The following is a 13,601-nucleotide window of genomic DNA, read 5'->3' on the forward strand; positions in this document are numbered from 1 at the left end:
ACATTAGTGTATCAAGTCTACAGACACTGCCCAGCACACTCACCCTTCTCCCATTCTGTTTTCTTCCAAATGCCTTTGACTGGTGCATGCTGGGAGGAAGACGATTTCAGGTGCAAGTTCTTCATTGACCCTGCACTCTGTCAGTAAGAGCTCTGTTGACAGTCTCTAAACACAATAAACATCTGGAGAATAAGTGCTAGTTTGTGTATGAGGTTAGTCTGTGTCTACTCTGGTAAATTTAGGTTAGATTAACAGTTTAAAGCCCTAGTAACAAACTTAAGATTAGACTTGCTAACTGTCAGCCTTCTGGATTGATTTTTATGACATTTTTCTGAAGTGATGATAATACTTTGGGCTACAATGAAAGAGTTTTGTCTTTAATGTTTCACTGATAGTAATGCCCTTGGTAAAATTTATATTTCAAATAAATGACTTTTCTTGACCCTTTTTTCTTTAAAAAAAAAAAAAAGCTAATTATGTAACCCCAGCTGGCCTTAAATTCAAAGCAATGCATTTTCATCATTCCCATACAATTACCTGAAGGATTATTAACTCTAATGTGAAGTACTCTGTCTTATTATTCTAAGGTTTTTCCAGGTTGTAAAGGTCACTTTTAGTTATATATTTATATTAAATAAGGAAACATATTTCTGGAGAGATGTTTCAATATAATGTCTTACATTCTTTGTAAACTGTTCATTTTATGTTAGTCATTTCTCTTGTTCTTCATTTTTAACAGAGATTTTGAATATGTTTGATCTTTATATTGACAAATATCAGTTCTTGTTCTGATAGTGAAAAATTGTTTTCTCTAAAGGGTTGGACAAAAAAATTTTACCTATACATTTTTAAAAAGCTTGTTTTATGTGTTCCAATACTATTTTAATTTCTATGCTAGGTCTTACATTCAGTTATCAGATTTACATTTAAAAGGATGGGTGATATTTGAACATTATGGTTAAATTTTTAACCTTAACCAAAATGCATTTCATTTTGTGTAATATTTTTTAATTAGCATCAAAGTTTGTTGTACATTCATAAAGAATGGCAAGGGATGTTGCAGTGTCTCTCTGACATTTATAGGAATGTTTATCCTTAAAGTTCTGTGTAGGAAATCAAGGCAATCCAGATATAAGAGCACTATATGTGTATGCGTAGATGAATAGGGTGAGGAAATGCTGTCTGTGGAGAAACAAATGTTAAACAGTCTTCAGGGGGCTGGAGAGACAGCTCAGAGGGTAGGAGCACTGGCTGCTCCTCCAGAGGTCCTGAGTTCAATTCCTAGCAACCACATGATGGCTCACAACCATCTATAATGAGAATTGATTCCCTCTTCTGACCTGCAGGCAGAACACCATATACATAATAAATCTTTTGGAGAAAAAAAAAGACAGTCTTTTGTCTAAGGCATGTATGAACAAGGTAAATCTGCCTTCAAAAAAGAACCCATGGCTGAATCTACACCTAGATTTTCTCACTTCCGGGACATACTGATATTAATCCTTGCCCTTCCAAGGCAATAATGAAATGTTGCCTTTTCTGCAAGTCACTGTTGTGTGCATGTGAACAGGAGCATGCTCTGTCAAAGAGGATTAGCCTTTCCAACTATCACTGGACTCATTTGTCCCGTATCTATGTGTGTGATCTGTTTACTACTACAAAAGAAGAAACGCGAGTTTCCTCTGCATGGAAGACTTTTAATATATGGAATCTTCTTATCTTTAGCCTTAGGATTGAACTGTTCATAACATTCTTTGCTGACAGCATTTATTAAGACTACCTCACTTTATTCCTAATTGTGCATCCAGATATTTCAAAGAATGGGTATTGATTTTCTATATTATTATTTAAGTAGCCCTGTGTTAGACTTAAAGCAGGATATGTCCAGTATATTGTTAGTAGTTTATGTTGTCAGAGTTAAGATATTATTCTGTAAATTGGATTACTGAATTTTATTTTTATTTTCAAGCTAGATCATAATGGTAAGGTTAAATAAGACAAACGCAGTACTTTAGCTTAAAGTACACAATAAGGTACAGGTAAAAAAGTCAGTTGCTTGCCAGGCAGTGGTGGCGCACGCCTTTAATCCCAGCACTTGGGAGGCAGAGGCAGGTGGATCTCAAGTGAGTCAAGGCCAACCTGGTCTACCAAACAGGTTCCAAGACAGGACTGTTACACAGAGAAATCCTGTCTCGATGGCTAAGCAATGTTTAAGAAGACACTTTTACTCGGAATTCATTGATAAGATCTATAAATACATGTGTTTGTGTGTGACACACAAAAGGATTTGCTTTTCTGAGTAGCATGTAATATTCAGAACGACTTCATTAGACTCTTTTGCTTTCCCTTTCTCATTCTTCCTGCCTCTTGATCTCTTGATTTTAAAATCTTCCTCCTTATTTTGTAGACACTGCTCTCCTGTTCACTACTTCTTCTCTGTCTTTACGTCTCACCACTGGGCCTCTCTCAGTGTCTGTTTTCCCAACCTTCATCCCAAATTCCAGCTGTATATCTACAACCAGTTGGTCAGGTAACTTTGCACCTTTTTCAGTGCACTCTTCGATAGAGCATGCTCTGTTCTTTTTGTTTGTTTTGTTTGCTTTTTCTTTTTTCTTTTTTTGCTTGTTTAATAGCAGGCTGGAGGCCTGGTCCGATGTCATATGGACTTTATCCTACTATTTCTACACAAATGACATGATGATTATTTGAGGAGGAGGCGTCAGTTCCACTTGGCTTTTTATTGCTTGTTGGATGTGTGAATTCTTTTCCTTGGTTAGCTGTCATTGCAGATCTAATGTCAGTAATAAAAGCGGCCCGTTCACTAGGCACAGCGTCTGTTTGTGGACAGTTAATTAGTAGCCTCCCAACTGACCAAAGTGGTTTTTCTAAATCAATAATTCCTCCAAATCCTTTAGGCCCAAAATAAGGTCTAATGTCAAAAATCAGGTTAAATTGAGAGACTCAAGGGAGTTAATGCATCCTCTTACTTAGTGAGTCAATAGTTGATATGCGTGTGGCATCCAATGGTGCTCACTATTGCATACACAAAAGATCTGTCACTGGACATTGCATTTCTTGGGTAAAAGCAGAGCCCAAATTTCAAAATATAAATCAAAAGGAGACATAACCATTTTTGTTTGCTTGCTTGCTTGCATATTTGGGAAACTTGGGGTTTGTTTTTATAGTTCCTTTTGGTCTTTATTGTTGTGAGTTTTGTGTGTTTTCTAATCTGAGCTTTTAGAATAAATTCCTTACATACTATTTTGTGAAAAAGAACCCCCTATGAAAACGAGTATGTAAGTCACTTAATAACAGTACCAGTCAAGTTTGTTGAAATCTGTATTAGATTTTTTTTTGAATTTACACTAGTTTTCCTTCACTACCCTGACACCTCTTATAAGGAAACACTAATCTCATATTTAAAAACAGTAAGTTGGCTCATCGTACTTTTGTCGTTTCAAACTTTTCTCAGGGAGAGAGGGGTGTGAATGCCCTGCTTCTGCACAGCTTGTTGGTGAGGCATGAATGACTTTTAAAGTGACCTCTGCCTCTGTGTGGTTTTCTAACTGTTCTTCATGGTGTGACCATAGGTTTCTGACAAAGCGGGAACAAAAACTAATGCAACGACGACAGCATGCGGAGGAGCTCCTGGAATGGAAGCGGCGTTTAGATGCAGAAGAAGCAGAAATTCGACAAATGGAAAAACAAGCTTTGGCTGCCTGGGACAAAGAACTAATAAAACCCAAAACTCCTAAGAAAGAACTGGAGAACCAAAGAACAGAGCAGAAAGGTAATAAATACAAACTAAAGTGTAACATATTTATTTCTTTTTGATGGAAATAATTCACAGTGAAGAAGGCAATGCAGTTATAAATGGTGTGCTCTTTTAAGGAAAATGTAAGTGATTTATTGCCAGTATAAACATTTATGTTCAGCTTTCCAAAAAGGGAAAACCCAGGTGTATAATTCTTTACTTTCCACAGAATATAAAAATGATATACATTTTCAACTCACTTTATGACATAAATTTATAACTTCAATGCTAAATCCATAAAATAATAACATGAAAGGAAAAAAACTGTTCTTCTCTGTCCTAAATACTATGCATACAAATCTAATCTAAAGAGGAAAAATAACTTGATCACTTTCATAGATTCAGAAAAAGACTTCGGATCACGTACATAAATCTCAGATAAAAATACATATGGAAAAGAGCTGTCTTGACAGAAGAAAATAGTATTAATACAAAACAAAATAAAAAACCTCAGACTTAAAACAGATACAATATTTAGTGTTAAAACAGAAAATTTTTCTCCTTGAAAATGTTTATTAAGCATTGTATGAAAGTTCTAAGTAGGTCAGTAGGGCCTGAAAAACAATTAAAGTTTGGACAATTAAGTATGGAGTGTGTGGAAGATACAAAATTCTAATTATTTACAGTTAATAAAGGTATGCACATAGAAAATCCAGAATTTGATTCTGGAGAGATGATGCATTGGGTAAGAGTGCTTGTCTCATAATCTTAAGAACCTAAGTTTGTATCTAAGTACCCATGTAAAAAGCTGGGCATGCATTCATGTTTACTTGTAATTCCAGGATTGGGGGTGGGGGGCAGAGACTCTGCTAGCTCCAGATTCAGTAAGAGACCTTGCCTCAAAGAAATGAGGCAGAGAGTGATAGAGGACACCTGACCTTTCCTAGTTTCCACACGAGTGCACAGGTGTATATAACACACATGCATGTGCACATGTACCCCTTTACACATTCACACACGTATGCACATGTGCCATGCACAAACACACACAAACCCAGGATTTTCACTTTATTAGAATAATGAGTGACTTTAGCAAGATCATTGATTAGGAAATCCAAAAAAATGAAATTCAGTTGTGGGCTGAAGATGTAACTCAGCTGCTAGAATGTTTGTCTAGAATAAAGCCTTTGGTTCCTCCCCCAGCACCTAGATTTGATGGCACAAGACTGCCTCCAAAATGTAGGCAGGATAATCAGAAGTTCAAGGTCAGTTTCTGCTTCACAGTAAGTTTGAAGCCAGCTTGGGCTATATGAAGCCTTGACTCAACACTAACCAAATAAATCAACAAAACCCTACTCGGTGATCCTCCTACATGCAGCCCTGATTATATTAATGGAATCACTTTTAAAGGGACAGGGCAGGAGCAGTGCTAGAGAGATGGCTCTGTGTCTCAGAGTGCTTCCCGCCCTTCACAGGACTGAAGCTTTGTTGCTGGCACCTGTCAGGTGTCTTACGACTGATTAACTCCAGCTTCAAGGGCTCCAGTGCCCTACTCTGGCTTCCTTGTGTACCCACACAGACATGACACATTCACACAGACACACACGTACACATATATAAAAATAATTTTTTCTAAAAATACATTTGTAAAAAATTTTGAAAATGGGAGAATTAGTTGGGAAGAGAAAAGATCAGTGAGAGTAGGAAGAGAACAAGAGAAGATATAGGTGAATCTGATGTGTTATATACATGTATGAGAATATAGTGAATTCCATTGTGTATAATTAATAGACTATGAACAGATAACCCAAGAAAGACCCATACATTTATGGAAAGTTGACATGACACCATCAACTTTGCCGACTGTAGAGAAAGGAGGAACTCTCCAATAGCTGTTAATGGGAGGAAACAGTGAGGTGTTGGGTTCACACCTGATGACATTGAAGGTCTGTACCAACCAGGTACTAAATTATTTACCAATGAATGACTGAAGCAATTTTCATTGCAAAGGGGGTATGTTTGTGGATCATAATTGTTCTATACCCTCATACTTAGGTTGCCAGTCATCATCACTGGTTAATATCTGCTCTCAAATGGTGTCAGCCAAAATAGTTAATGAACAGACTTTAGTAGTAAATGTTAATTAAGTATTGTGGTTCTATGCTGGAAACTAGTCTAAAGTGTAACAAATTTAACTTCTTCATTGACCAAGATTGGACATTTTCACCCTGTGTTTTCAGGACTTACAAGTGAAGAGGAATCTCTGATACCTTCCTACTCTCACAGAAACAGTGAAAATTGTATTCCAGAAGAGTTAGGCAGCCCTTCTGTCCTCTGTTTACCTTCTGAATCTATGGTACAAGCACAGCCTGGGAGTCCAGATCTCAGTATACTTACTGAGGAAATGGTTTTTTCACAGGAACTGGAATCTACCTCTCCTAGTAAACATGTAAGTTGATGCCTATTTATATCTTTTTGTTTGTTTTTTGTTGTTTTGTTTTTTTGGTCCTTTGAGACAGTGTTTTTCATTGTAACAGTCCTGGTTGTCCTGGAACTTTCTCTGTATACCATGCTGGTTTCGAACTCACAGAGATCTGCCTGCCTTTGCCTTCTGTGTACTGGAATTAAAGGTGTGCGCCACCACCACCCAGTACCTATTTGTACCTTAAAATTCCTTTGGAAAAAAAAATCTGTCTAAAAGGTGCTATTAATAGTTATAATGGCAACGTTGATTATCACCATACTTGTAACATACAGAGTTTAACATTTGAAGAGAAATAAAATTTTTAGTAAGCTTATCTTTATAAGTATATGAATTTAGCTTTAGTAGCAGTTGAAATTACACATTATCAAGTCTAATAATATTAAAGAGGTAGTGACTTAGATAGCATTACTGTTTCTGTGACAAAGCATCATAACCAGTTGGGGAGGAAAGAATTTATTTTGCTTATAATTCCACATCATTGTTCATCATCTGAGAAAGTCAGGGCAGGAACCTGGAGGTAGGAGCTGACGCAGAGGCCATGGAGGAGAGCTGCTTACTGGCTTGCTCCACCTATTTTTTTCCAAACCCAGGACCACCAGCCCAGGGTGGTACCGAACAGTGAGCTGGACCCCATCAATCACTAATTAAGGAAGTACCCTACAGGCTTTCATACAGTCCAGTCTTAAGGAGGTTTTCCTTCTCTCCGATGACTCTAGCATGTGTCAGGTTAAACTAGTCAGCACAGATAGAAATTTCTAAAGTCTAATAGGTACAGAGAGATGGCTCAGTGGGAAATAAGGTGTTAGCTGCCAAGTTTGATGACCTAAGCTTGATTCTTAGAACCTTCAAGGTGGAAGGAGAGAACTGACTCCTGCAAAATTTTCTCTAACCAGCACATGGCACATGTGCATGCACGCGTGCACATTCAAACACAAACACACACACACACACACACATACACACACAGTAATGAAGATTATTTGTGGGAACATGATGAGTAATGAGAGCCTTTGGGGTCCAGCTCTAAGATTCTCTTCCAGATTCAGAATGGATGCATAGCAAGTGAAAAGGACTTTTTCTAAGGGTGAATGAACTTTCTCACATGTGCTTTTTTGAATCATTTTTTTTTATTGTTCTACTTTCTATTCTAATTCTCCTGCCCTACTTCTAATTTCTCCTAGCTTATTCCAGCTTCTTCTTCTTCTCTAGTCCAAAAACTTTTCTCCTTACAGGAGCCTTGAAGCAATAAAATTACAAGAGTTACCTCATTGGTCAAAAGCACATTCACAGGGTGAGCAATAGGGAGCAGAGCCATTGCCATGGCAACACAAGGTTCCAAGGTTACAGAGTGAGACTATGACCAGATGTGACCAGACCGGGGGTGGAGGGGTGGAGGGACACAGTGTCCAGAGACAGACTTTGAGACATAGGTCTATTGTCAGCAAACTTGGCAAGTGAAGAATTGGCATGCTTTTCTTTGGGTGCTTGTGTAGCAACCTTGGCTGGACATCTGTGATCCGACCTTGTGCACAGCTGTAAAGTTTTAAACTTAAGAGCTATTTACAAAAACCTTTAGTGTAGTTTGAACTAAGTGAGCTAATTGTGCAGTTAGTCTGAGCAAAAGGAACAGGGCAGGCCTTTAAGTGTCCACAGTTCTCATGGGACAAATACATCTAGTTATGAAGCATGTCCCAGTATATATTCTGTACATTAAAATTATATAACTAAATGAAAAGTCATCTTTCTGACCATCCACAGATATATGTGCCCATAAGACAGATGTAATCATGAGATTCCATGTACACATTACATGAAAATGCATGGTAATAGGGAGATGTCACCTGTTGTGCTGTTACTGCACAAGTGAAATTACAGATGAAAGCAGCAATTTCCAAGTCTGCAAGCCTTGCTGAATCGGGTAATACTTTCTTTGTTGGGCTAAGTATAGAATAAAAGAAAATACATAAAATGTAATGCCCAATATAGTAAGTGAAAACTGTTCATTTCAGATATTTTAAAGACATAAAATGATCACTCTTATTCTGACTATGAATTAGCAATTATTAACTAAAGTACAGCAAAGACACTTAGGTATGTTTTAAGATTTTACTTAATGGAAAGTTAAAAATTCAAGAAAGAAACTCCCCTGCTTTTCAGATTGATTTCTGGGAGATTAAGACATCAGCATAAAAATATGAAATACTAACAAATGCTTCTTTATTGAGAAAGAAAGTTACATATGTACTTGTGTGTATGTCTGCATGTGAAAATCAGAAGACAACTTGTAGAAGTCAGTTTTCTCCTGTAAACCACGTATGTGGGTTCCAGCAGTTGAACTCAGGTTGTAGGATTGGCAACAAGTGCTTTTATTTGCAGCCATCTTACTGGCCCATGTTAAAACCTCATTATGTTTAAAAATATGGGTAGGGATATGTATAGTTAGAATTTTGTCTTTAAATTATTATGTTATGTGTATGGATGTTTTGCTGGCAGATATGTCTGTACCATTTGTATGCCTGGTATTCAAGGAAGCCAGAAAAGGACATTGGCTACTGAAACTGGAGTTACAGACAGTGATAAGCTGCTGTGGATACTGGGTATTGAACCTAGGTCCTATGCAAGAACAGCCAGTGTTCTTAATCCCCGAGCCATCTCTCCAGCTCAAAATCCTCATTTTTAGTATGGATGTGAAGAATTAGTTGTATGATTCCTTATTGAAAGGTTAGTCAGATTCTTGTGTATAACATTATTGTACCTGAAAGATTTAGCAGAGAAATTTTTGGTTGTTAATGCAGAGTTGATTCCATGTTATGCTGAAAATACTACATTGCTAATATTCTTTTGCACAGACTTAGAAAATGCTTTTAGAGTACAGAAGACTTCTCATTTTTATGCTAATGTTTTTGAAATTATTGTATGGTGATAATAAGCTTATTGTATAGGTAATTACTTATAGCATAATGCTTGTGGAACTGAACTGCATTTGAACACAGTTTTATTAATTTCTAAGTTCTATAAATGTGTTAGCTTCTACCTTTTAATCACAAAATTAATTGAATACTAAAAAATTAGGTATTTTTCTTTCTGAAGAAAATGTGTAAAGGAAATTAAAACAAGTGATGTACTAAGGTAGATTTTTATACTAAAAAGTAGCGTTTATACGTATCAGGTACAGGTAGTATACTAAGTACCTGACATGCATGACCTCAGTTAATCCTCACAACAGCCTTAGAAAGTAGGTGACACTGTAAATCCCCGTTCTGAAGATCAGCAGGTTAAAACTATTGTGAGGGTCTGGAGAGATGGCTCAGTGGTTGAGGGCGCTTACAGAAGACTCGAGCTTAGTTCCCAGCACCCCCATGGTAACTCACAACCTTCTCCAGTTGCAGGAGATTTGATGTCCTCTGTCTTCGCAGGCACAAGGTACACAGTGATGCATTTACATACACAGTGGAACACTCATACACAGAAAATTAAATAACCAAGTCTAAAAACAATATTTTCTTATAAAGACTTGTCCAAAGTCCCAGGGATAGAAAGTGGTGGTGACAGGACTCAGGTCAGCAATTTTCACTTCCCTTGATGGCAGGGCAGGAACTTTGCCTTTTTTGGAAAGTAAAATTATCTATACTTTGTGGACAGTCTCACACCATTTTGTTCTATCCTCCCATAAAAATAGTACGTATTTAGTAATTTTTAATTAAGTGGATAAGGAGAGTAAATATCGCTAACATCTTAGCCATTTGTAATTTACTATAATTGCTTAAAGCATGTTATTTCATAACTTGTTTTCTGTCGTTAAGAAAAATTAGGTTCCCACCCTACCTCCCTACCCCCCCCCCCCAAACAAAACAAAACATGAAAGTAAAATTAGCCAGGTGTGGTTGTTCATGACTGTATTCCAGCACTCAGATGCAAGGCAGGGTGATGGCCACAAGTTAGCCAGGTGTGGTTGTTCATGACTGCATTCCAGCACTCAGATGCAAGGCAGGGTGATGGCCACAAGTTAGCCAGGTGTGGTTGTTCATGACTGTATTCCAGCACTCAGATGCAAGGCAGGGTGATTGGCACAAGTTAGGCCAGTATGGGCTACATAGTGATCTCTAGGCCACCTGAGCTCCGGAGTGAGAACCTGGCTTAAAGTATAAAAATATAATGAAACCCAGTATTTTTAAGCTTATCAAAAATTGAGTTAAAGTTGTAGCATTAATTCTAATTAGTCTTAATAAATTAAACCTAGAGTCAGATATCGGGGTGAAAGCTGAAGGATCAGAGAAGCAGTGTGGCCAGACACTAGAGAGACCTTTCACCTCTACCACTGCTCAAAGACAGGGCGATCCTGTCCTCAGACTGCCTCCTCCGACTGCACTGAGCTCCAGTCTCCTCCCACCTTATATTCCTCTCTGTCCAGCCTTATCACTCTGTCTCCACTTCCCTAGTGCTGGGATTTGTTTGTCTGTTTGTTTGTTGAGACAGGGTTTTCCTGTATTATTGAGCCTGTCCTGGACCTCGCTCTTATAGACGAGGCTGGCCTCGAACTCACAGAGATCTACCTGCCTCTGCCTCCCAAGTGCTGGAATTAAAGGCATGCGTTACCACGCCCGTCTAAAATCAATAATTTTTTGAAAGAAAGGAATTGAGTTGAAGAAAAAGAAAAGGTCTTCAGTAGAATTAGTAAGCTTTTTTAACCTTTTGTGAAATTATATAAAGTTGTGTTAAAATTTAATATATTCAATCTATTATGTATATCACTAAATTCCATGTTTATTTGATATGAAAATGTTATCGAATGTATTTTAAATATAAGTTCACAGTTGTATGACAGAATAATTCCTGCTTGGTTTTCTGTTTGAACAGTCTCCTCCCAAAAGTTGTTTATCTGTGTCAAAGCAAGAGTCTAGCAAAGGAAGTCATAGGACCGAAGGACACTGTCACCTTTCTGTCAAGTCTCATCAGCCCTGTTACAGTTGGTCAGATGAATCACTGTCTGTGACACAGTCAGGTAAGGGTGCAGTGAGTTTCTTTTGTTGTTACTGTTGAGTTCTCTTTAAGAAACTTGATGCATCCGTGTGCTAGTACTCCGTTATCCTTGGGTGCATTTGTATAGGCTTTTTCTTGCTCAGGGATTATAGTTGATAATTATATCCTTAATTCCACTAACTTCTCCTGTGTTAATAAACATTTATTTCATCAAGATTTCTTTCCTTTTTTCTGTGTCCAACACCGCCTTTGTGTTTTCAGTGTGTCGTACTTGTGCAACATAGCTGGTAGCTGGGCTTGGCCCACCAGGCCGGGATGGAACTGGGGAGCAGGTTGTAACACCAGGGCCTCATGGGCACTGTTTATTTCATGTGGAGGGTATTTATTGATTTTTTTCAATGAGTTATTGATAAACCATGAAGATAGAAAGTTGTGGGAAAGGATGGCACAAATATCAAAGGAGCAATGTAGAGAAGGAATAACTGTTTTCTTATGCCTTTTCCTGTTCATGTCTCTGTTGGATACTATTTTGAAAGACTGAAGAGCTTCTACCCTGCAAGGCTTCAGAAGTTTGTTGTCCACAGGAAACATATCTAAAGGGGAAACGATGCTGTGTGAATGAGAATTATGAGGAAAATTAATGCAATATTGAGTATTGCCATATTAATTATATTAATAAACATATATATTGCCATTTGAGGTCATTCGAGTGGATTTATTTTTTAGTAGAAATGGTTTAGTTGTTGTGAGAGAAGGCGGGCTAAGGAAGTAGCTTAGTCAGGGACGTACTTGTTGCAAGTGTGAAGACCTCAGTTCAGTTCCTAGAACCCAGGTATAAAGGAAATGGGCATGGCGGTAAGTGGCAGTAATACTGGCGCTGGGAAGTGGAGATAGGCAGATCCTGAAGAAAAACACCCAAGGTGGACCCTTGGCCTCCATAAACACATGCAGTGTTACCCACACACATACATGTTTAAAGGGGAGGTAATGTACCATACTTCAGCTGTTTTCCTGATGATGGTTATCTAGATTTTCTTAAATTTTTCACAATTGTAAATAATTTTTTAAGAAATATATACAATGTTTTTGAAATCTGATAGATTGATAGTAATAGAATTATCAGGTCAAACAGTTGAAATTATCTTTTATGTTATTTTTGTACAGCTATTAATATTTGTATCAGTTTGTTTTTACATGTTCTAATGCAGACAGTACTAGTGTGCTCTGGTAGAATACAGTCAGTAGACATAAACTTGGTGTGCACTTGGAGACATGGCTTCCTGCTCTGGATCTGCTCCTTACTGATGTGTGCTTCAAGTGTGTTCCCATACTAGATTATCTTTTCCACTGGAAGCAACAAGATGGCACCTTTGCATGAGTTATTTGTTGAAGATCAGTGGTACTTATGAGATAGTTTATTGTTAGCACTTAAGTAAGAAAAAGTAATTTTAGAAAAAAAGCTGAGATTTCTAAATTATAGATGAGATGTAGTGCTTCCTGAGGAAATTATGATAAACAGTATTTGAAGATGTGGTCCATTTTAATGTGGTGGGGTTAAGTAATGCCAGTGAGTGAAGGGGAACCCTGTTACCAACCAAGTCAATACAGTCAGCCTCTGAGAGGGAGTCAGAAACCTCAGCAAACCGCTCTGTCCACACTTTACTTATCTTGACAAATTCAAGTGTCGTTTGCCTGCCTCTTCTCATCCCTTCTCTTCTCAAAAAATGTTTATGGCAGAGCGTTTCATGAAAATAATATTCACCTAGAGAGTTGCTTGGTTTCAAAAAAAAATCTCTAGAAAGATTGTCTTGTTGGTAAGGACTGTGTGTTGTGGTAGCCGAAGGCAGCTCTGTAGTGAACCCCATCAGCCTCTTATTGCCACGCATTTGTTTTCCTTTAGTTTTTTTCAGTAATTGAAAATACAAATATTTTTCAAGTTTTTTCATCTAAAAACTCCCAGGTTTTTTTAATCAGTTGTTATTAATTCTTCATAATCATAGACTATAAAATTAATTTTATTATCGCATCAGAACTGACATTCCATTTTAAATATAAATACATTGATGTAAAATTATCTGGAGAGCAAAGTTTAAGTGTAGTCTCCTACGCTTCACAAGGCAACATCTCAGGCTTCAAGGGCATGTAGGTCTTGGTTTATCAGACAGGATGTCCTGTAGCTCAGGCTGGCCGCCTAGTTCCACTTCCTGAGATTGGGGCTTACGGCATGTGCCATCATTCTTGGTTTAGGCACATGTAACTCATCAGACTAGAGGATTAGAGGTTTGTATTTGATTTTAGGAAAGATGGTGTTTTTTAACCGAGACTGTAGGGCTCCACACTAGAACCATTGGTTGAAGGAGTATAAACCTAGCCCCAAGCACT

The 13,601-nt window shown here is 37.7% G+C and overlaps 1 protein-coding gene across 5 annotated transcripts in view; it reads left to right on the plus strand.

Moving 5' to 3' along the window:
* The window catches only part of Cep350 (centrosomal protein 350), a 156,368-nt gene that overhangs the window by 107,220 nt on the left and 35,547 nt on the right, over window positions 1-13,601 (plus strand). For 3 of the 5 annotated variants that reach the window (XM_057769111.1, XM_057769113.1, XM_057769112.1), the window contains 3 exons: window positions 3,591-3,790; window positions 5,995-6,203; window positions 11,097-11,241. In XM_057769111.1, coding sequence (XP_057625094.1) covers window positions 3,591-3,790; window positions 5,995-6,203; window positions 11,097-11,241 — 554 coding nt within the window. Of the gene's footprint in view, window positions 1-2,407; window positions 2,531-3,590; window positions 3,791-5,994; window positions 6,204-11,096; window positions 11,242-13,601 lie in introns of all 5 variants that reach the window. The other 2 variants (XM_057769109.1, XM_057769110.1) reach the window with 1 other exon arrangement.

Source organism: Chionomys nivalis, chromosome 5 (assembly GCF_950005125.1).
Source record: "Chionomys nivalis chromosome 5, mChiNiv1.1, whole genome shotgun sequence".
In the NCBI taxonomy this organism is placed as follows: Eukaryota; Metazoa; Chordata; class Mammalia; order Rodentia; family Cricetidae; genus Chionomys; species Chionomys nivalis.